At 41.2% G+C, this 22486-nt stretch overlaps 4 protein-coding genes across 4 annotated transcripts; 3 read left to right on the top strand and 1 right to left on the bottom strand.

Moving 5' to 3' along the window:
- Window positions 1-160: 160 nt before the first annotated feature.
- On the top strand, window positions 161-4293 carry bbs5 (Bardet-Biedl syndrome 5). The gene is made up of 12 exons (XM_071538124.1): window positions 161-298; window positions 634-716; window positions 800-865; window positions 1585-1634; window positions 1915-2042; window positions 2149-2284; window positions 2448-2543; window positions 2864-2926; window positions 3040-3174; window positions 3441-3524; window positions 3920-3943; window positions 4069-4293. Exons 1-12 carry the CDS (start codon window positions 237-239, stop codon window positions 4168-4170), a joined length of 1029 nt encoding a protein of 342 aa, XP_071394225.1. The 5' UTR covers window positions 161-236; the 3' UTR covers window positions 4171-4293.
- A 909-nt stretch (window positions 4294-5202) lies between these two features.
- Window positions 5203-8185, top strand: klhl41a (kelch-like family member 41a). Its single transcript, XM_071538114.1, has 6 exons — window positions 5203-6318; window positions 6438-6595; window positions 6707-6814; window positions 6929-7114; window positions 7646-7792; window positions 7954-8185. Exons 1-6 carry the CDS (start codon window positions 5230-5232, stop codon window positions 8063-8065), a joined length of 1800 nt encoding a protein of 599 aa, XP_071394215.1. The 5' UTR covers window positions 5203-5229; the 3' UTR covers window positions 8066-8185.
- A 1182-nt stretch (window positions 8186-9367) lies between these two features.
- fastkd1 (FAST kinase domains 1) lies at window positions 9368-14722 on the bottom strand. Its single transcript, XM_071538122.1, has 16 exons — window positions 14630-14722; window positions 14365-14410; window positions 13760-14252; window positions 13609-13677; window positions 13389-13514; window positions 12908-13306; window positions 12668-12778; window positions 12448-12579; window positions 11591-12077; window positions 11385-11499; window positions 11177-11305; window positions 10626-10757; window positions 10376-10489; window positions 10063-10207; window positions 9856-9970; window positions 9368-9737 (listed from the first exon to the last, which is right to left on the bottom strand). The coding sequence occupies exons 3-16, from the start codon at window positions 14092-14094 to the stop codon at window positions 9642-9644; spliced, it is 2505 nt and encodes an 834-aa protein (XP_071394223.1). The 5' UTR covers window positions 14095-14252; window positions 14365-14410; window positions 14630-14722; the 3' UTR covers window positions 9368-9641.
- Window positions 14723-15461: 739 nt separating this feature from the next.
- ppig (peptidylprolyl isomerase G (cyclophilin G)) lies at window positions 15462-22308 on the top strand. Its single transcript, XM_071538102.1, has 13 exons — window positions 15462-15573; window positions 16165-16236; window positions 16333-16407; window positions 16514-16621; window positions 16834-16878; window positions 16965-17052; window positions 17177-17206; window positions 17319-17458; window positions 17604-17781; window positions 17870-18052; window positions 18188-18269; window positions 18526-18665; window positions 20544-22308. The coding sequence occupies exons 2-13, from the start codon at window positions 16176-16178 to the stop codon at window positions 21787-21789; spliced, it is 2376 nt and encodes a 791-aa protein (XP_071394203.1). The 5' UTR covers window positions 15462-15573; window positions 16165-16175; the 3' UTR covers window positions 21790-22308.
- The last annotated feature ends 178 nt before the right edge of the window (window positions 22309-22486 follow it).

Raw genomic sequence — 22486 nt, 5'->3', positions numbered from 1 at the left:
CAGTAGTAACCTAAGTAGTGGAAGCCATAGTACTTATGATAGTCAAGTAGCTTGTTGTCTTGTTGACGTTTTTGGACGCAGTTCAGTTTGTCCCTTCCTCTTGCCGTCTGTTGCCACGGTGATTCTGACGCTAGAGTCGATCTTGCAGATTAGCTAGACAGCTAGCCAGTAGTAACTAACAAAAGGTTGCAAAGTGTAACATTAGATCTAACCAGAGAGATTGTAAACCTGCGACCATGGCGTCTGTTTTGGATGCTCTTTGGGAAGACAGAGACGTTAGATTCGACATCACAGCACAGTGAGTTACATCATTGGATTTATTTGACATTTCCCCTATCTGTGCTATCTGCAGCCAGTTAGCTCACCAGCTAAGCTACGTCAGTAACAAGCTAACTGACGCTAACCAGAGATTCTCCTGCTGTTATAATCACAAGAAAGACCATTCTCGATGATCGTGTTTAATGTTATATTCCCCTGTGGGGACAATACTATGGTTTACAATATATTACCTTGTACTGTAGAGATTGCTTACCACAATGCTGCTACCTCAACTCGCTATGATATAATTAACGTTAGCTAATCCTCTCCTCTGCAAGCATCACTGAGTCTTAAAACAATCTATCCTTCATACAGGCAGATGAAAACTCGCCCAGGAGAGGTGTTGATAGACTGCCTTGACTCTATAGAGGACACGAAGGGAAACAACGGAGATCGAGGTAGATACGTTGGGGGTTACCTAGAAAACACATCTGTGTCTGGGCATAACACAACTGTTGATCATGTCCACTTTATTTTGCAGGAAGACTCTTAGTAACCAACCTGAGGATCATCTGGCATTCTTTGGCCCTGCCAAGAGTCAATTTGTGTGAGTACAGTTGCATGCACAGAATTGTACTTTAAATTTGGTTATATGTTGGTTTGATCATGTTAGTCTCTAACAGCAGCCCGTCCTTATAATTCTTTATGGATATGTCTGCCCTCTCTTGGAATTACATGGTATTGTAGTGTGGCCTCTGTCCAGTCAGTACTTTGACAAACTGGATGAACTTCGTTCTTTTCAAGTGGACCAAAACCACCACAAGACAGCAAATTCACGTCTCCATGCATCATTTTGCCATATATATTAAAAGACTCAACTGTTTTCACTGTACAGACTATCTTCAAAATCAGAAAATATAGAGTGGTCTTTTTGAATTTGGTAAAATGCAACATTGGCTGAACATGATTTTGAACTCTGGCATAAAAACTACCATGTAAGTCATCAACAGTTGCAAACTATTATCTGGCTCCAAAATAGTGAAATTTGGAGATTCCAAAGTCCTTTTCATTTTTTCTATAAAGGAACAGCACTATTCAAAATGCAACCTGTTTGCATTTTTTACCATGACATATATACACTGAATATGTTCAACCAACATGTTTGTTTCATAAGGATCTGACTTTACTTGGAGTGTTCACATGTGCAAAAAATGCTAACAAAGCACTGTGTTAAGATGGTTGAAAGAAGCCAAGTGTGAAACCACATGAAGAAAAGGCCTAACCTAAATGCTAATCCTAAATCAGTGATGTTTTTATGTTTTTCAGCTGTGGGTTACAATTCCATCATTAATATCACAACAAGGACAGCTAACTCAGTAAGTAAACCTTGTATTTGTTTAATTTATAATTTATTAAAATGTATTTGTCCAGTAATGTTTAAATATATATATATATATATATACATATATATATATGTATGTATGTGTGTATGTGTATGTGTATATATATCTTCCCATACATGCTGTTTTACTTCAAATAAATGTTTTACCGCCTCATAAGATCAGGCAATCAATTTGAAACACAGATGGGGGTGCTAAATAAAATAGAACTGATAAAGACTGACACATGTTAGTTGCATTACTTGCTCTTTCTCAGAAACTGCGAGGCCAGACCGAAGCGCTCTACATCTTGACAAAGTCCAACAACACGAGATTTGAGTTCATTTTCACAAATGTGGTTCCAGGAAGTCCACGGCTATTCACTTCTGTCATTTCTGTACACAGGTATAAAAATATTGATGGAATGTTTTATTCTCTTATATCATGCCACATATCAAAATGCATGTCATGTTAAAAACAAAAAAATGAACTGTATATTGTTTTCTTATAGGGCCTATGAGACTTCCAAAATGTACCGGGACCTGAAACTGCGAGGCGCTCTTATTCAAAATAAGCAGCTCAGACTCTTGCCTCGGGAGCAAGTGTATGATAAAATTAACGGAGTTTGGAATTTATCCAGTGACCAGGTACTGCGGTTCTTCCTGAAATTTGTTTGTTATAAACATGTGTTTGATATGTTTATTTGAGATAATTAATTTGCAATATCAGTGACTGAGTTCTGTTACCCGATTCTAAGTTTGCGTGTAAATGCAGTCCATGTTAATGTTTTCTTGGGTTTCTTTCTTGTAGGGTAATCTTGGAACCTTCTTTATCACCAATGTTCGGATTGTGTGGCACGCCAATATGAATGAGAGCTTCAACGTCAGCATTCCTTATCTCCAGATCGTAAGTATGGTGCACTAAATAACATTACTTATCCAAACCTCAGACTTCCTAACTGGCGACTGAATGAGTATAATGAGGCAAAAATGCAGTGATCTGTACTTTTTTTTCGATTGGTTCCAATAAACAAGGTTCTGCTTTATCCAGGGATGGAAAGTTTACTGCTAATCTGTGGCTCTATTTTATTTATTTCTTCACGTAATTACAGATGCACACACACACCTGAGCACCTATAAAGCACTAGCGCACTTGTTTGTTGTAAAATCATATATTTTTTCCAGTTCAAAATACATATCTAATTTTTCAATTTCTCTTCCTAAAAGCGTTCTATCAGAATAAGAGACTCGAAGTTTGGCTTGGCTTTGGTGATAGAGAGTTCGCAGCAGGTAACTTATTCTAATTCTGTTTGGGGGGTTTTTTCCTGCTCTTTGAGTCTTGGTAACTTGACCTAATTGAGCTTGTAATTTGACGCAAGCATACACTGTCTTCTTGGTTTTAGACCGGAGGCTATGTGCTTGGATTTAAGATCGACCCAATGGATAAGCTTCAAGATGCGGTGAAGGAGATCAACTCGCTGCATAAGGTGTACTCTGCCAACCCCATCTTTGGAGTGGACTATGAAATGGAGGAAAAGGTAGGCATACATGCTCAATGTTAGAATGAATTCAGTATAACATTTAAAACATCTAAGAAAGAGACACCAGGAAAAAACACTCCATTACAATTTTTATACAATAGTTATTACACGTCCATTTTTGAGTCACTGTGTCATTTCCACTACTGTTTTCTTGTTTACATTCCCATATATAACTTTGACTGAATACTTCGGTGTGTCTTGCCTTTCCCCCAGTTCGGTTGATGTTGTTGTCATAGCTCTATTTTTATAAACACTGCTTGTAGCCCCAGCCGCTGGAGGAGCTCACAGTGGAGCAGCCCCCTGACGATGTGGAGATTGAACCTGATGAGCAGACTGATGCCTTCACTGTGAGTGTGTGTGTGTGTGTGTGTGTGTGTGTGTGTGTGTGTGTGTGTGTGTGTGTGTGTGTGTGTGTGTGTGTGTGTGTGTGTGTGTGTGTGTGTGTGTGTGTGTGTGTGTGTGTGTGTGTGTGTGTGTGTGTGTGTGTGTGTGGCCTCTGCCCAGCCTTGCACTCATCCTTCCCCTGGGACTCTACAGTTTGGTTTTCACACTCTCAGAATAGCTGGTGGCTAATGACCTCCAACATAATGAGGCACAAACATGAATTTATGTTGCCTAGTGCTCCTGTTTGTCAATGTCGTTGCTCATCAAACAGCAGTAGCCTGTCATTACAGTAAAAATGCCACGTTTATTTTGCTCAGTTGTATGAATTGTGTGTGATTTTGTTTTTGCTTGTTTTCAGGCCTACTTTGCTGATGGCAATAAGGTAAAATCTCACAACCAACTTCATCCTCAGCTGTAATTGTATACCCCAGATTTACATATGCTCTATATATCTTTTGTTCTCTAAATCCTCTGCTCACTTTTAATTTGTTTGCTGTCATTCCAAAGCAACAAGACCGGGAGCCGGTGTTCTCCGAGGAGCTGGGCATTGCCATTGAAAAGCTGAAGGAGGGCTTCACACTTCAAGGACTGTGGGAAGTTATGGGCTGAAATACTACTAAACAATGTTTTACTTATGTATGTACTGTAAGTATGTACTTGACATGTACTTGACACTATGACATAAGCAATTATGTTGTATTTATTTATAGGTCAGAGTAAAAGTTGTACATAGATCCTATTTGTAATATTATATAATATATTGTATAAGGTATCTTATGTACTGTTGAGTATAATATGCAAATTGCAATGTATTTTTGATTGTTTAAGTAAACAGAATAAATGTATTTAGATATACTTTAGAGAGTGCATCATTTTTTAACCTTCCAAATATTTCTGATAAATACAGTAGGTTTGTATTTATCTCACATGTTAATGTACAGTTAATTTGTATGTGGGGGGAACACAGTGATCTCAGGCTCAATACAAAACTACAAAAGAAGCTCAAGAATGTTACAAGTAGCAAAAGAGAACAAACTGTCACCTGCTGTGGCAGCAGCTGCTCACTGACCCCGTCTACTAGTAAGGTCATTCCCCCATGGATAGACTCACACACATACACTGAATCACACAACTGATCCCATAACTCTGTGCTTAGGAAACTGGTCATTTCTATCAATGAATTGTGACTCACTCCACATTTAGATGTTCTTAAAATACACAAGCTTCTAGTAAATGCCAGCAATGGCTCTGAATGTATACGGTAGGATATACTGTATATAATGATCCTGCCATTATGATAAATGTTTCATTGTATTGTTTTTTTCTGGCGTTCCTTGAAAGCCTGTCTTTTCACCCTGCTAGATGGACAGATACAAGTAAATGAAATGAAACTCATAGGTTATTTCTGTGTGGTCATGTAACATTGTTGTTACTAATCACTAGGGTGACAAGGATCCACAGTTGTTTTTGCTTTATGACAGCTGTGATGCAGGCGGCTTTCCGATTTGGCCAACCTGAATTCTTCCTGGATGGGGTGGCTCGCTATATTTAGAGGGGCACGGTTATATTGAGGTGGATGTGATGTGACTGCCTATAGTTCTCTGTCTTCACCCGTCAGGACAGCGAGGTGCGAACTGCCTCTCTTCCATCCTTTTGCTTTCATTCAGCATGGATCCCAAAGGCTTGAGGGAAGATCTGCGCCTGTTTCAGAGCACTTTGCTCCAGGATGGCCTCAAAGAGCTTCTGAATGAGAACAAGTTCATTGACTGTATTCTCAAGGTGGGAGACAGAAGCTTCCCCTGCCATAAGCTCATTCTGGCAGCATGCAGTCCTTATTTCCGTGAGCTTTACTTCTCAGAAGATGGCAAGGACCTGGGCAGTAAGAAGGAGGTTGTTCTGGAGAATCTTGACCCCACTATTATGGAGATGATAGTGAATTACATGTATTCAGCAGAGATTGACATCAATGACGACAATGTGCAGGATATTTTTGCTGTTGCAAACCGCTTCCAGATCCCCTCGGTCTTCACTGTCTGTGTGAATTATCTCCAGAAGAAGCTGTCAAAGAAAAACTGCCTTGCCATCTTCAGACTGGGACTGATGCTCAACTGCCCCAGACTGGCAGTTGCTGCTCGAGACTACGTCGCAGATTGGTTTGAAACCATGGTCAAGGATGAGGATTTCTTAGAGCTCGCCTCTCATGAACTCTTTGCTATCATCGGAGCAGACACCTTGAATGTAGAGAAAGAGGAGGTGGTGTTCGAGTCGCTGATGAAGTGGATCAGGAAGGATAAGGAGAACCGCACGAAAACCTTGAGTGAGGCCTTTGACTGCATTCGCTTCCGTTTGCTCCCAGAGAAGTATTTTAAGGAAAAGGTGGAGAAGGACGACATTATCAAGTCTGATCCTGAGGTGGCCAAAAAAATCAAAGAAATCAAGGATGCCTTTGCAGGGAAACTCCCTGAGACAAAAAAAGGACAGGACGGTGAAGAAGGAGAAGACAGCAAGTTGCCCGGCCACCTGAACGACAACCGCAGATACGGCATGTACGCCAAAAGCATGCTGTTGATGATCAATGACAATGCTGCAGTGGCCTATGATGGACCTGAGAATGAGTGTTTTCTTGCTGCAATGGCTGAGCAAATCCCCCGTAACCATGTCAGTCTGGCATCAAAGAAGAATAATCTCTATGTCTTGGGAGGATTGTTTGTAGACGAAGAGGACAAAGAAACTTCATTACAGTGTTACTTCTATCAGGTAGAAAAAAATGCATGTTTGATTTACATTTTTAGATGTACTGAACAAAAGAATAAGAAAACATTTCCCCTGACTTTGTTTACAAAGGAATCAAAGATCTAAAAGTGTATCTGTTTCAGCTGGACAGCCTCGCCAGTGACTGGACCGCTCTGCCACCCATGCCCTCCCCCAGATGTCTGTTCGCCATGGGGGAATATGACAATCTCATCTTTGCTGTAGCAGGGAAAGATTTGCAGTCCAATGAGTCTCATGACACTGTTATGTGTTATGACACTGAGTGAGTACAGTACAGTAGATCAACCATTCAGATATGTTTATTCAGTGTATTCTGATAGAAAGTACTGATGCGTATCCATTGTAAAACATATTCTCCTCATCTGCCCACTAGCAAAATGAAGTGGACTGAAACCAAAAAGTTGCCTCTGAAAATCCATGGCCACAGTGTCGTCTCTGAGAACGGGCTGGTGTATTGTATTGGAGGAAAAACAGATGACAAGTAAGATTGCTATGCAAGAACATTTTATTTGTTAAATATTTAACATCTGATTGGAATCAGATTTTCATGTGAATTTAACCTTTTTTTGTCAATCCTTTTGTCTTACTGATATAGTAAAGCAATCAGTAAGATGTTTGCATACAACCACAAGAAGTCAGAGTGGAAGGAGGTGGCCTCTATGAAGACTCCCAGATCCATGTTTGGGGCAGTTATCCACAATGGGAAGATCATTGTGGCTGGGGGAGTCAATGAAGACGGACTCACAGCTGCAAGTGAAGCCTATGACTTTGGAACCAACAAGTATGTGCTTTAATCATTATTATCAACTTTATTTGTATCCTATCTATAAAGTTACAAAGTGCTGTGCAGGGTTAGGTACTGTTGGATAACAATACTTTTTTTTTTTTTGACATCCTTATTGTTGGAAGCATATCTCATTTTGCAATAGATTAAATTATTTCCTGTATAATGTTTTACATGCTATTCTCATTTTTAAATAGAATTCGGCCATATTCAAAAGACTTTTTCAATAAAATGCCTGTAAAATAATAGCTTTTTGATACCTTTAGATGCCTAAAATCAATATTGATACCAAGATACTGTACAATGTGATCTTGATATCATTGTATTGCCATCTCTCCAGTAATTTAGTAAATATTATATGTATAACATATAATAACGTAAGTGACTTAGGATCAAATCCACCAACACGAATTTGACATGACTGGGCCCAGATGTTTGTGGCCCACATATAAACCTGAAACAGATTTTCACCAGAAAATAACAGCTTAGAGAGATCACATTAACTAAAGTCAATGTACCTCGTTCCAGGTGGTCGCCCTTCACAGACTTTCCCCAGGAGAGGAGCTCAGTCAACCTGGTCAGCTGTGGAGGGCTGCTGTACGCCATAGGAGGCTTCGCCATCATGGAGATGGAGAACAAAGAGTGTGCACCCAGTGAAATCATTGACATCTGGCAGTATGTGTTCACTCTTTACATTATATATATTAGTATAACAAATATATGATATTGATTTGTTGACTTTTTCTGCAGTAGAAGCACTCCTCTCATTTCAAGAGAATCCAGGATAGGCTCTGTCACCTGTGTTGTACAGTAACATGTTTCACCTCTCTTATCAGGTACGAAGACGATAAGAAACAGTGGACTGGGATGATAAAGGAGATGCGCTACGCAGCTGGAGCCTCTTGTGTGTCCATGCGCCTGAATGCAGCCAGAATGCCCAAACTGTAACTTTCAGTTTCCAGTTGTGAGCAACAATATTGTATTTATGTTTTTATTTTGACTAGTGGCTCACAATTATCATTTAGCATTTTAAAGTACCACAGATAATGTCCCGATTGCCTTTTCTGTTGTGGGTGTTTGTGTTTTTTTAATAAAACTTTTCAGTTTTCATTGGCTTAATGTCTTTCTGTAGCATTATAGCTAAATGGCAGTTGTGGATCACTGCATTTCTATGGGATTTTAGATTGGGTAATTATCTTGGAGCAACACTAACACAGAGCAGAAAATACTGTATGTATGACTACATTTCTCAGTACACAGGACATGAGATAGTGTTCCTAAAACCCTGTGCCTTTTTATGACCAAGACTTAATTTCAATACAAGGTTGCTCTTGTTATATGAGAAACCTAATTAGTCACAACACCTTTGCTGAAATGACCTAAAGGTTTAAATATAGTGGTGAAAGGGCAACGGTTTTATCCAGGTTGTCACACTATGCTCCCGGACATTAGTCATATGCCATACATGTAAACACACTGTGCCAAAGCATGGAAGGACAGAGGCTGCGATTTGGCCTTGGCAGTATATCTCACAAGAAAACATATCAACTGTCTGGTATTGTTCATGGTCAAAAACTTTAGGCTCATGCAATTGGTACCCAGTTTTCAATTGCACTTGGAGGGAACAAACTAGTATCAAATGATGTTTTATAACTGTGAATCTTTGGCTCCAGCAAAGGCTCGCCTTATTCGCTTGTTTGAAAGTGGCAAAAAAAATTGCTCATTGGCAATCTTCACATTCTCTCACTCTTACTCAATGGTTACAGTACTATTTGGATGTAATGTTTATGGAGATGTCAGTAAATAGATTATATGGTGCAAAACAGTGGTGCCAAACCTTTAAGAATAGGTTGTAGGTTGTACTTTTTCATACCACAATGTAAGCAATCTTATCTTTGTTCACAATAACTGACTGACTCTTTCTCTGTGTAATATTTTGTAATATATAACTGCACTATGTTTTTGGGTGGGAAGGGTGTTATATATTGTTATCCAGCATTCTTAAACATTCTGCATTATAAACCTCCAATTTGTCTCAGTATAATATAAAAAACTGATCACTAAAAATAACGATAAAATGTTTTTTGAGAACAAATTACCTGGTAATGATAGCTAACAGTCTACAATTGCATACCATAAAACTTTAGGCATGAAAAAAATAAGTTATTTAAAAAAATATATAAATTTATCTACTCCAAAAATAAAGTATTTCTTTTTTTGTAAGATGTAAAAAACAGATGATCAGGTTGTACATTTTATTTAAAAAACAAAACAAAAAAGTAAACATTTGCCAAATCTTAATACAAAAGCATGATACAATTTCACAGAACATGAATGAGGTAGATTCATGTCAACTTTATGGCTCTATGGAAAAAAATAAGGAGCACTTGATAAATATGAATATGCTGTATCTAATATCACTAAACCCTATTCAGTCACTCTGCCTAGAAATTCTGAAAACTAGGTTCAGAGCTCAGTATTGAATGTAACATTACTTTCATAACTGATTCAATAAATAGTTTTCTCAAGAGGAAAGCTCTGTAAAGATTTTCTTCTTTAGATATTCCTTCCAAGCGTCCTGTGTCGACAGCTCCATAGAGTTCCATTCAAAATGAGGGATCTGTAGAAAATGATGCTAATTAGTGACAAAACATTTTTGACATTTGATACAATTTATTACAGGTGATAACACATGTACAATACCATATGCAGTGTCACCTTGAATAATGTTCCCTCACCTGAACGACATGATATCCCAGAATTTCAAGGTGTCTCTTTCTCATCATGGCTTCGCCTTTCATATGACGAGAATTTTTGCAGAAGGACTTTGCATCCAAAAAGTCCACAGCGACACTAAAACAAAGTAATAAGTGGAAACAGAATGTCAGAAATGCTTCAAGTTCCCAACCTTTCCTACAGAGCCTCTGTTTTGAATATCTCCCTACCGTTGTGCTCCAGGCGGCAACTCATTCCTGACTTTTTCCAGTGAGCTGTTCCCCCACTGAACCTTTCCTCTGTCCGAGATCTGCAGTGTTCTTGGCTCGCTGTAGGCAACAGGCTGATGGTGTTTGTCCAGTACGCACTCAAAGTCTGGGAAGACAAAGCGAAATGCCTCATGATAAAAACGACACACTGCATGTACAATGTACCTGTTGTGTGAATGTACTTAAATAGAATAGTCCTTTAATTGAGGGGCTGGGAAGAAGGTGGGATTGCCATTGTTAGAGAGTGGTATGGAAATAAATCTTCATTACTCACCTACAGTGTAAAAATACGGGGTGAGGACTGCTACTCGGGCACAGTTAATGCCACCAAGGACCTCACCCAGCATTCTGTGGATTTGCTGTTGCACAGGACTGACAAAGCCATTCCCTGTAAAACAGTTTGACAGGCAATTCACAGTATGTTGGACACTATGAATTAAGATGAATTCTGACTGCAAAAAAAACCATCAAAACTGGTAAATCATACCCCAGCGCTGAGGATTTTGAGCGTATCTCTGATTTACCTTTCCTTTGCAGCTGCTGGCAGTAGCGCTCATGGAACCACGGGACCTGGAACTCGGGACACTCGAGACACACGGCGCGGTTCAGCTCCATAAGACGCAGTCGGGTGCGCATGTTGAGGGCGTCCGGCAGGGCTGCAAGGAACCATGACAACAGGTTACATTCATGCTGAAGAAAAAGTCTGTGGTTCTTACAGCTCCAACTGAATATTTTCAAAGCTAATGATGCATAAGGGCTGCAACTAACGATTATTTTCTTTATCGATTAATCTATTATTTTTTCAATTAATCATTTATTCTATAAACTGTTAAAAATACTAACATATGCCTATTACAAGGTAAAGGTTAAAGTTACCAGAGCCCAAAGTGATTCTTAAAATGGCTTACTTAGTCGGACCAGCAGCCAAAAAACCCCCAAAGTATTAATTTAATAATGATATGAAACAGAGAAAAGAAAGCAAATCTTAGCTTAATCGACTAATTAATCGACTAATCATAATGCATAATGAGCATTATTATTTTCTAACGTAATTCCAAGTAACTTTGGGACATACTTTCTAGCTGGGCATCCAGCTTGCCGAGAAAGTCTATATTGAAGATTTCTCTGACGAGTTCCTCAGGAAAACAGTCGGCCACTGCCAAGGCGTAGCCAAGGAGAACTAGCAGATGTGGGTCAAAGGATCCTACAGATACATAGAGAGAAAGGTGTTAGTGTAATCTTCTGAAGGAAGGTGGAAAACTGTAAACTGGACATTCACTTACTGATATGAGGGGTAAAGCGCTGAACGCAAACATCGTACAACTCTTCTGCTCTTGGAGGATCATAATTCAGTATAGCGAAGGGCAGCAGGGTGGCATATGTCGCTGAGTGGTGAATCTTAAAGACGAGAGGGAAAAAAAGTTAAAGTAGGCTGTGCATTTTGTCGTGTCGTTTCAGACTAAACGTGTCATGTTGTCTCTTAAAGCACCTTGTCAATGTCTTTAATGGTCACACTGGCTATGCGGTCCATCAGAGGAGTACAGAGGTGACTTGTCCTGGTTAAGAAGAGGGCCAGCTCGGGCACATTAGTCCAGCTTATCTGCTCCACCATCCTCTGCAGTGTGACCAGGATCTGCTCGAGCAGCATTTCCTCAAACCACTCCCCGGAGATGTACTTGAGCTCCTCCAGTACCAAGTCCAGCCGGTTAGCCGTGTGCAGCCGCTCGTGCCCGCAGCGGTTCAGAGTCTGCAGCAGACGTACGTACTTGCTGGGAGTGCTGTGTCGATAGGAGGGATCGTTGCGCACCCATTTGGCGATGGCCAAAGCGAAGGTGTTGAGGTCGCTGATGTTGCACTGAGTCAGCACCGCATCTACCCGTGAGATCACGCCCTCGTCGAGTCGGGGGCAAGGCAGCATGGACAGAACACGGGTCAGCGTGGTCACTTCATAGGGGAAGATGCTATCTTGTAAAAAGCTGTGAGAGGAAATGTGATCAGTCTAGCTTTAGAATGAATAGAAAACTTGAATTTCCTCATCGAGGCAATTTGTTTTGCAGCTTAATAATAGTTGCAGCAGATAACACTTATTTCAACATTCAGTGGAATCATCTATTAAAATAAAATGCATACTCTGCAGTTTCAGAGTTTCAGTGCTTTGCTTTCAACAACCCTCAGGTGACATGCACATATCAAGATAAAGTACATACAACATAGCATCTAAATGTCTGAATAAAGTGCATACTATGAATGTACACACCCCATGATGAAGCATTATATTTATGCTTTAACCAACCCAGGGTGAAGCAGGAATAAGAAATAACTCGCTTAACTCAAATAAATACTCACTTGACCAAAATGTTCCTTAGTTTAGTGAAGAGTTCGGGGTTCTGGTAGTGCAGCAGAAAAAGGGCTTGGGTAATTCTCGCTGCCTCGATTGGCTTGTAGACGTGAAGGTTCTTTTGGATTATTGATGCAGTCCTGTAAAAACAATTTAGACACGATCAGATGTTATACACCATAAAAGCTATCCAGGCGCTATACAGCGGCAACAGAGACAGGGACTCACTTGTTAATCAGGCTAAGGTTCCTACACTGAATCTCTTCCAGTGCTTCAGCAACAGCCAGGGCCTGGTGTGAAGTGAACTCATCTGCCAGTAGGAGTGCAGTGTTCTCCAAGCTAAGAGGAATGAAAACCACATAATTACCATGTGAGACTGGAGGGTTGGTGCAAGGGGTTTAGGTGTCCACTCATGATTCACTCCACTGACATTGTGCATATAAAATAATACAATGTTATGCAACAAACCCTTCTCTGATCTCCGGACTGGCCATGGGACCCAGAGCGACAAACAGTTTGGTGAAGGAGAAAGGATCAGTGCTTGAATCGATGAGCTCTATGAGCCTCTGTTTGACAGCCAGCCTGAAGTCACAGTTGTTGAACTGCAGCGATTGGTAAAGCCCGATGACGATGCTGATATTCTCTGCATCCAGCCTCGGAACGTTGTGCAGGAGGATCTGGTTGCACTTCTCCAGCAGAGGCCGGTGGCTGTACTTGATGTTGCGCAGGAACTGCACCACTCTGCGGGGGTTGTTGTAGTTGGAGGGATCCACGGTGTCCAGCAGATGGATGGCCCTGCTGATGAGCGCGTCCCGCAGGCGAGGAGACACCAAGGCCGACACGCTAATCATCAATGTAGATAGGATCCTAGGAAATCATAGCAAGGTATTAGATTTATGAATCACTTCATCCTTTGAAGGGATTTGATCACGCTAGTCTTATTACCTACCTGGCATCATCAATAGAGGACAACTTCTGATCCAGAATATTGGCGATGTGGCCCATCAGAGGACTGTGCTGAAGGTGTTGATCACTTAGACAGATGGCAAACTTGGAGAGGGATGACATTTGAAATCTGCAAAACCAACGAAATTTGTATAGCATCTCATTAATTAAAAAAAAAAACACAAAAAAAACATGACACAAAAGAAAACATAGTATTTTCATACCTGTCTATTCTGAGCCACGCTTCTGAAACCAACTGCTGAATAAGAGAGTCGTGACAATCCACATTCAGCCTAAAAGAGGGACAATAGGTTACTATTTCACAATCTCAATATATGATATTTAAATTAACAAAGTATCTACTTCTTACTGTACCTGAGAACACTGTAAAGCATGTCTACCAGCATGAAATCATCCATAAGGGAAATTTTGTTCTCTGCCAAAACTCGGAGGGTCAAGAACTGCGGGTGGCTCTTGATGAGCTCAACAGTCCTGAGCATTTGCGGTTTCTCTTTCTGAAACTGCCACAGCATCCCCACTGCACAGCCAACATGGTTCACAGTGAGCTTCGCCTTGTTCTTGCCCACCACCTCAAACACCTGGTCTTCAGCAGAACAAACCCGCAGCTGCTCCAGGAGCTGATCTCGGTTCACTGTCCCGCCATGCAGGCACCTGCGGAGACAGGAGTTCACCAACCGGAGCCGAAACATGACCACAGACCCTGGCCCACTTCAAGTACACACTGAGGTCCTCATTATTACACAGTGACCACTGTCCACTGACTGCCAAACCAACAGGGGATCACATCCACAAGATTAGTATGTGGAGGCAGTAGATGTTAGGTGTTCCTCAGGGATACCAGTGACATCTGTAGGGAAAAAAACACATCAAGAGACACATAGTAACCTTTTAACATGTATCACCATTTATGAAAACATACTTATAGGATATACTGTATACAAGAAAATACAAATACTTGCCCAATTAACTCAGCTCAGTGTGACCTCAGAGACAGAAGGGTTCATCCTGCAAAAAAACAGAAGTGAACTTCCCCATCAGAGCATGTTTATGACTTGACTTTGCCTTTGGTCTTATCTTTACAGTCAAGTGTGCCACCCCACTAGCTAACGCGGTATTCACGTGGATGGGGAGACACTGACAAAGAATTACAACTGACAACCCCCGACAGCCCTTGCTAACTTCTGGGTGAGATTTCTGCCTATATATAAGGCATATGGTTTATACCTCTCAGAGACAGAATATGCGTGTTAAATTTGTTCGTACAAATTCATAGTTAGCATGTGTGCTAAAATACTCCACTTCCTTAGCCAGGGGCATGACGCTAATGTCAAAGACCGTGTGCGCTCCTTTTACAGCACAGATTATCTATCGTGCGTACGAACCGGGAGGAGCTACTGATGTACACATCGAGGAGACAAGGCAAGCCCCGGTACACCAAGGACCACAAACCGAGTGTACTTCAGGTCATACCGTGCGAGTACCGTAATATTCCGAAAATCGTACCAGCTGCCGCTATCTAAAGAAAAGATGCGCAACTATATTTTGAAAACATACATATTGATTAAACTGATCGTTAAGAAATGTTGATCCCCGCGGATGCCGTAGCGAAAGTTATATTGGAGTAGATGGAGCTAATTGCAGTGTATAATCGAGAGGTATTGCTATATAAGGTACTTTGGTGTTAAACACGGTCTTTGCCTCTAACGTTACTGTAGTCCGTTCGTTTCTTTTCTCATGTAGACATCCCGTTGTCACGTGGCCAGGCATACCACGATGGCGGTATCACAATCACTTTGAGATAAGCACATACACCGGTGCCGGGGCCAAAGCAGCTTGGTATATAAAGTTATTTAATAATACTTGATATAACATTTCGCCTCGCCCGGTTTGTATCTACCACGTACAGTATTTGCAATTTCGGTAAACGAGTAAGAAGCACCGCGCACCACCGGGAGGTCTACATGTACAAAAACAAACGCCAACCACTAATCCGTCTACACGTGTGGGAAGTCGTCTTCTGTGCGTTGAGTGGCGCACGGTTCCCGAAATGCATTGACGTCCCCGTCGCGCCATCTTTAGAAAACACTGAGTTGGGCACTGAATGAAACTTGATTTTCGTTGTTTATGAGAGCGGTTTGCTGCAAGGAATAATATCATTGGTCGTCAAGGTGGGGTAATTCAACATGTTCCGTAGCTGAGCGATAAGTGTTTATGTAGCTATAAGTCGAAGTAGTATTCACATGTTGAAGAATCCGCTTTAATGTTGTCGGGCTAACTTGCTAACGTTAACATCAGGCCGACATTCAAGAGCTGTCCGTGCGGATCTTCCGATCCACGGGCCGGTCCGGTTTGGTGGTGACCGTCTGATTGGAGGCATTGTGATTGCAAAATGCGACAACTCCGCACACTGGGTCAACCAGGAAGACTTAACTTAAATGCTTCGCTAGTTAGCTAATATGTTAGCTTGCGAGTCAACAGCAAACTAGCTAACTATTAGCAGTGAATCGAAAGCTAACGTCGCAGCGGCAACCTAGTCAGTAAGTTATATGATTACAGTGACCAACAGTAGACTACAATGCCCGCATGACTGTTTGTCCAAGAGGAATGATAAAGTTGTTCATTCAGTAGTTCAGACCTATCTCCAGGATTTCTGGCTAATTTTACTGAGTTGTAGCTGTTGTCGATTGAGTGATACCTGAATGTGATGGGTCAGCCGCCATCTAACTTGGTGTTATCTGTGTTTTTCACAACCTGATCAGCGGAGGTCATCATGGGGATCAAGGCTCAGCGCCCTCGGTGCTTCCTTGACATTGGAATCAGTAATGTGCTTGGTAAGAAGGAATCACTCAGCTAGCTGGCGACCTGTCTGTACACACTATCTCAATATAGTAAACTTGATTTTTTCTAATAATGCATTTTGTTCACAGTTGGCCGAGTTGTGGTGGAACTGTTTTCAGATGTCTGCCCCAAAACTTGCGAAAACTTCAGATGCCTCTGCACAGGTGACTTGTTGGGTGCTCTGGGAGTAAATCTCTCTAGCAGAAAGTCAGCAAACATTTTTTGCCATAACAGCTTCTTATTATTGAATGCTACCATTGTGTCTTCCAGGTGAGAAAGGCATCGGTAAAGGAACGCAGAAACCTCTGCATTACAAAGGATGCCTGTTCCATAGAATTGTGAAGGACTTTATGATTCAAGGAGGAGACTTCAGTGAAGGTATGTCTACAACCCTGTATTTTTATCCTTAGGACTTGTGTGGTTCATATGAACACACAAGGCCTATCCAGGTACCTTTCATTGTCTGCAGATGGTGTCTACATCCAAGTATGAAAGAATCAGCATGCATAATACCTACAATTTTAATTTGGTTGAAGTCTCTGTCCTGTAGCTTCTTTCCTGATGTTTTATTCCATTCTTATCCATAACAGGGAATGGAAGAGGAGGTGAATCCATCTATGGAGGCTTTTTTGAAGGTAAAAAGGCCACTCAGAGCTGTCAGTTGTTATCCAAATCTAGGTTGTGTTCAGTATGACAATACAGTCTTATATTTCCCTCCTAGATGAAAGCTTTTCTGTCAAGCATAACAAGGAGTACCTGCTGTCCATGGCAAACAGGGGCAAAGATACCAATGGATCGCAGTTTTTCATGTAAGCAGCACTGTTGTCTTCTATCAATTTGGCGTATCATCACTCATAGTTGGTCTTCTCATTCTTAAGCCTTACTTACACATTCTTCTTTTTCTTGAATTGTCTACTGCAACACCGACTTTAGAACAACAAAACCCTCGCCACATCTTGATGGGTAAGTACTATTGTGCGACATCTAAAGTTTTGATTCAGTCATTGTGATTCCATACTTGACGGCATATTGTGCTGCTGTGTAGCTCAAAACCACGTTGTTGTTTTTTTTTCAGTGTCCATGTGGTGTTTGGTCATGTGATCTCTGGCCAAGAGGTTGTTCAAACCATGGAGAGCCAGAGAACAGACGCCAATAGCAAACCATATGCCGAGGTGAAAGTTTTGAACTGTGGAGAACTCATCCCTAAAACAAAAGGTTTGTTCGTTTGAAGCACTTTCAATATTTCTACATCGACTTTCAAGCTTCCACTTCTGCTTTCTCTGCTTCTATTGTCTTGGCAGGTACAGTTTTGTAGAACTTGTAAAGCAATGCTTGTAACAAACCCTTCAAATGTTTACAGCAAAGAAAGATGAAAAGAAGAAGGAGAGGGTCCCCTCCAGTGCCAGCAGCAGCTCCAGTGACTCTGACAGCTCCTCCGAATCCTCCTCAGAGTCTGAGGAGTCCGATAAAGAAGCTAAGAAGCGGAAAAAGAAGGAGAAAAAGCAAAAGAAGAAACAGAAGAAGAAAGAGAAAAAAAGGTACATGAAGAAAATGTTTTCACATGTTCATTGTCTGCAGTTTTAGCAGCAGATAGTGTTTTAATTCTGCACCACATTGTCTTCCCAGGTCAGAGACTGGCAGCGCTGATGAGAAAGAAGAAGAGCCACTTTTATCTACTGTGCGTCCCGAAGAAATTCCAGCCATCCCTGAGAACCGATTCCTCATGAGGAGAAGTCCGCAGCCGATCCAGAAGCAGGCAGAGGAGGCTGGAAAGGACCAGCGGAAAAAAGAGGAAAGGCCAAGGGAGAGGTTGGTTTTACTGACAAACATCCTGAATATACTGTCTTTTCTTGCTTATACTTTGTTGCTACTATTAATTTTGTTTGTAATTTTGTTTGTCACTATTAATTAATTTACATGCCTTTTTTTTCTGATTGCTGGCAGAACGTTTAATTCTCAGTCCACATATAACAGAAGACTTGTGATGACACGATCTGGCAGGAAGATAAAAGGCAGGGGTCCAAGGGTAGGTACACTGAAACAATGACAAGACGAGCTTATCCAAAATTTTGACTTTGTCACACTTCATGGTCTGTGTAATGAGATTGAAATCCATCATGTAGCATTGATAGAGCAGTGACACATACTGTAGATTGCTCAATTACATTGAACTAGTTTTGAACATTTTAATCAGAGCTATGCAAGATTTGTGTCATCACCAAAGCAATTACACCCAGTTTGTGCGAATGAAAGATGTCGCTGTTTTGTCTTTTCTCTCACAGCGATATCGGACTCCATCGCGCTCTCGTTCAAGGTCCAGGGATCGTTTCCGACGCAGTGAAACTCCTCCACATTGGAGACAGGAGATGCAGCGTCAGAGGATGAGGGCGGTCACTGGAGAGCGCTGGATCAAGGGTGACAAGTAAGATGCTCTCACTGTCTTTGAGTTAATGTAAGAGTGTGTTAACACATAGTTTTCAGCCAGTCTCCGCCTAGTACACAATTTGAAAGATGCAAAAAAGTGGGGTGGGGAGCGAGAGCGAATTGGGGCGTGTGTCTGTGATCAGATCATCCATCTCTACTTGGGCGTGGTAACTATTTTCTGATCACAAACCCTTTGACAGTGCCAAAGGTAAAAAATACCTCCCTTCACATCACTGATTGAGGCCAGAAGTTTAAAGTTTATCCCATAGAGAGCAGTGCAACAGTGATTTACTTTTAAGTGGATGCAGGACTTCCATTGATTCACTGTTTAAAATAATAATCTGTGACGTTTTCATATTAATAAATGTCCGTTTTGCTACTGTATCATGGTTTGATGCCATACAGTAGTGTTTAAGCCCATACATTTGCTGTTCTGAACACCTGGTACCTCAAACTTCATCAACACAAAATTGAAGGAAAAATAAACTGATTAATCGCTCAGAGGAAGGTGTGCTAAAAAGGAAAGCAACATCTTCAAAGCCAAAACTAGAGTGAACATCGCCATTACCTTCCAAAGATGAGAAGTAATCCAAGATGAGATTGGACGGACTTGAAGGTTTTGCTATCATTTTAGTGGCAAAAACAATAGTGGAAAAGGAAACATTAGAAGCAACTCTGTTGAAATAACTCTTGAAGTGATTAAAAAGATAATACTGACTGTGCCAGCTAGAGCTCCTTGTGGAGGGCCGGTCTCCTGTAGTCTTACAACTACAATGTACAACATGGTGAATGCAGGCAATCTGCAATAAAAACCACAATCCCGATATTTACCACGTTTTAGTTGTTTCTGTGCGGGGCAGCCACACCTCAGCTCACCACGGGCCGTGCCCAATAGGGATGCACCGATCAGGTTTTCTGGGGCCAATTCCAATTGATGATATTTGTTTTTAACAGTGTGATCAGCTGTTCATTTATCCCATCACCCATTGAAATTATGTATTTTGCTGACAGACTCTACTAACAATGGCACAGCATGTTAAAGTGCACAGCAACCACAAATAGTAAAATACCAATATAGCACTATGAGATATTTTTTGTGGCTGCATAACGTAGCCGGCTTATCCATGTGTAAATAAATCATAATGTTTTATCCACAAATGGTAATTATGTTTGTGTGTGCTTGATGACTGAGGTGCTTACTCACCTGTTGCCACTAGTAGAGCATGAAAAGCAGCAGAGGCCCTGCCTTCTGTCCAATATATTCAACTGGTTTTAATCATTGATCATGGGCTGTGAAATTCAAAATATATCAGAAATTTACTGCAAGATGGACAACATGCCTGCTGCCACAAACTGGCTGTAACTTTTTACGGCATAAGTTTGACCACTTTCTTGATCTGGCAATTGAAACCCTTTTTTTTTTTTATTGGGCAGTTGAAACGGTGATCAACCAATCACTGATGACCTATTTGGAATATTTATCAGCCAATTATGATTGGTGGCTGATTGATTGGTGCACCTCTAGTGCTCACAGCAAAAGGTATAACATCCCAAACGTCATTCTGGTAAATTCAGAATCCACCTGCCACTGTGGCCAGTTAATGAAAAGGTTCTTCTCTTAGACTGAATGCAAATAGTGAATGGAAATGCAAAATACATTGCTGTGCCTTTGCATGATCTGTTTAAAAATAGATCAAGGTCATTAGTTTTAAAGTTTTAATATTAGTTCTTAGATGTGTAGCAATCATATTAAGAAACATTGTATAAGCAAAATTTGTTATTTCACAATATTAAAAGCTTTCAGATAACTTCATAATCCTGCCTAGTGCCAGTTGCCCTGTTCTATAGCTGACATTCTCTCTGCACTGTTTTACAGAGGTGATATGACGGAGACCAAGGACGAGGCTGCTAAAGCTCCAAGAGGAGGAGAGAGACGGATGTCCGAAACCAAGCATGAACACACAGCTGAGGGTAAAAAAGACAAGAAAAGTCGGTCCCACAGATCCAAAAGCAAAGAAAAGGACACTTCAAAGAAGGATGAGAAGCACAGCAAACACAAGGCAAAGAAAAGAGACAAATCTCAAAGCCGCAGTAAAAGCAGAGAAAAGGGTGCAAGATCAAAAAGCAGAGAGAAGGATCACAAGCCCAAAAATGATGACAGAAGAGGCCGCTCCAAAAGCAAAGACAGAAATGTCACTAAAGAGAAAGTTAAAGAGTCAGAGTCTGATCAGAGTAAAGAAAGAAATAAGCGTCCTGAGCCCGATAAAAAGCATAGAGAGGATACGAAAGGAAGGAACGGTGAGAGAAACAGGACAAAGTCACAAAGCAAGGAGAGAACTACTGTGAAAGACGGGCACAGATCAAATAGCAGGAGTAGGGATAGGGGTAGACCTGCATCATCAAAAGACAAAGAGGAAAGGCGGGAAAAAGACAGGGAGCGGGACAGGGAGCGCAGCAGGAGTCCGGACAGACGGCACCACAGTGAAAGGGATAATAAGAGGCGAGAGACATCCAGGAATATGGATCGAACAAGGAGTCCAGACAGAAATAAGACTAGAGACTCACATGGAGGCAGGCGCTCCAGGAGTAAGAGTAACAACAGAGACCGTAGCAGGCGCTCCAGAAGTAGGAGTAACAACAGAGACCGTAGCAGGCGCTCCAGGAGTAGGAGTAACAACAGAGACCGTAGCAGGCGCTCCAGGAGTAGGAGTAACAACAGAGACCATAGCAGGCGCTCTAGAAGTAAGAGTAACAACAGAGATCATAACAGGCGCTCCAGGAGTAACAACAGAGACCGTAGCAGGCGCTCCAGGAGTAAGAGTAACAACCGAGACCATAGCAAAGACCGACCATCTCATAGAAGGGATAAAGACAGGGAATCTGCCCACCGAAAGCGCTCCAAGAGCAGACGCAGCAGCAGCTCCGACAGCGAAGAAGAAAGAAGGAAGAGCCGAAAAAGCCCCGATTCCAAGAAAAGAAGAGAAAACAGTCGACGGAGGGATTCTCCCTCCAAATCCAAAGACGACAGGAGAAGCCCGAGACCGGATCGCAGCGCAAAGGGCAAAGACAGAAACCACAAGAGGAATAGATCAAGCTCCAGCTCCAGCTCTGATAGTGATTGAGCCTCTGATGAAGTGTTAACCGTACTTGATCTTGATCTTGATCTTGAGGAAGTCAGTTGGAATCTGAGGTTTTTGTTTTGAATGCTTTGGCTTTACAATAGTTCCAATTCTAGACAGTTTGTAAAAATAATTTTGAAAGATTTCACTGCAACACAGAACCTTTTTAAATTCCCCCAGTACTTTTTTACTGTAATTTTTTTTTTTTTTTTTTTTATGTTATTTAAAGCAATCTGTTTTGGGGATAAGGATGTAGTGACTGACTATGGCAGATGTCTGACTTTTACTAGACAAGTTATTTTAGTGCAACAATTGATGTGGAAGAGAGTCACGGTCTTGTTATATCTTGCATGCTTATCCCTGTTTCATTGTTGGATAAAATGTAGAACCATGACCTATTACTGTCATCCTTTGTTTTTGTTTTTTTTGTAAACAGATTTTGAGATACCTATGGCTTGCTTTTCAAATGAAAAAACATCAATGTAATGCTATAGGTACAACATAAAATTAATTTCTATAATTCTCTTTTGTGCCAGTTGTTTTTAACATCAAATGCCCACAAGAACATGGTGGAAAATGAATAAAAACTCACCAAAGTTGGCTTTAAAGTAAACAGTTGCTGTAACATTCTGTAAATAGTGCCAATCAGTCTCATTTTGACCCTTTGGTGGCCCAGAGACATTATTGGTACTTAAAGCTA

Source organism: Centroberyx affinis, unplaced genomic scaffold (assembly GCF_046629955.1).
Source record: "Centroberyx affinis isolate AG114_WGS23_722 - 3 ecotype Tasmania unplaced genomic scaffold, CSIRO-AGI_Caff_v1 ptg003208l_1, whole genome shotgun sequence".
Taxonomy (NCBI): Eukaryota; Metazoa; Chordata; class Actinopteri; order Beryciformes; family Berycidae; genus Centroberyx; species Centroberyx affinis.
This window is presented reverse-complemented; position numbering and strand designations above follow the sequence as displayed.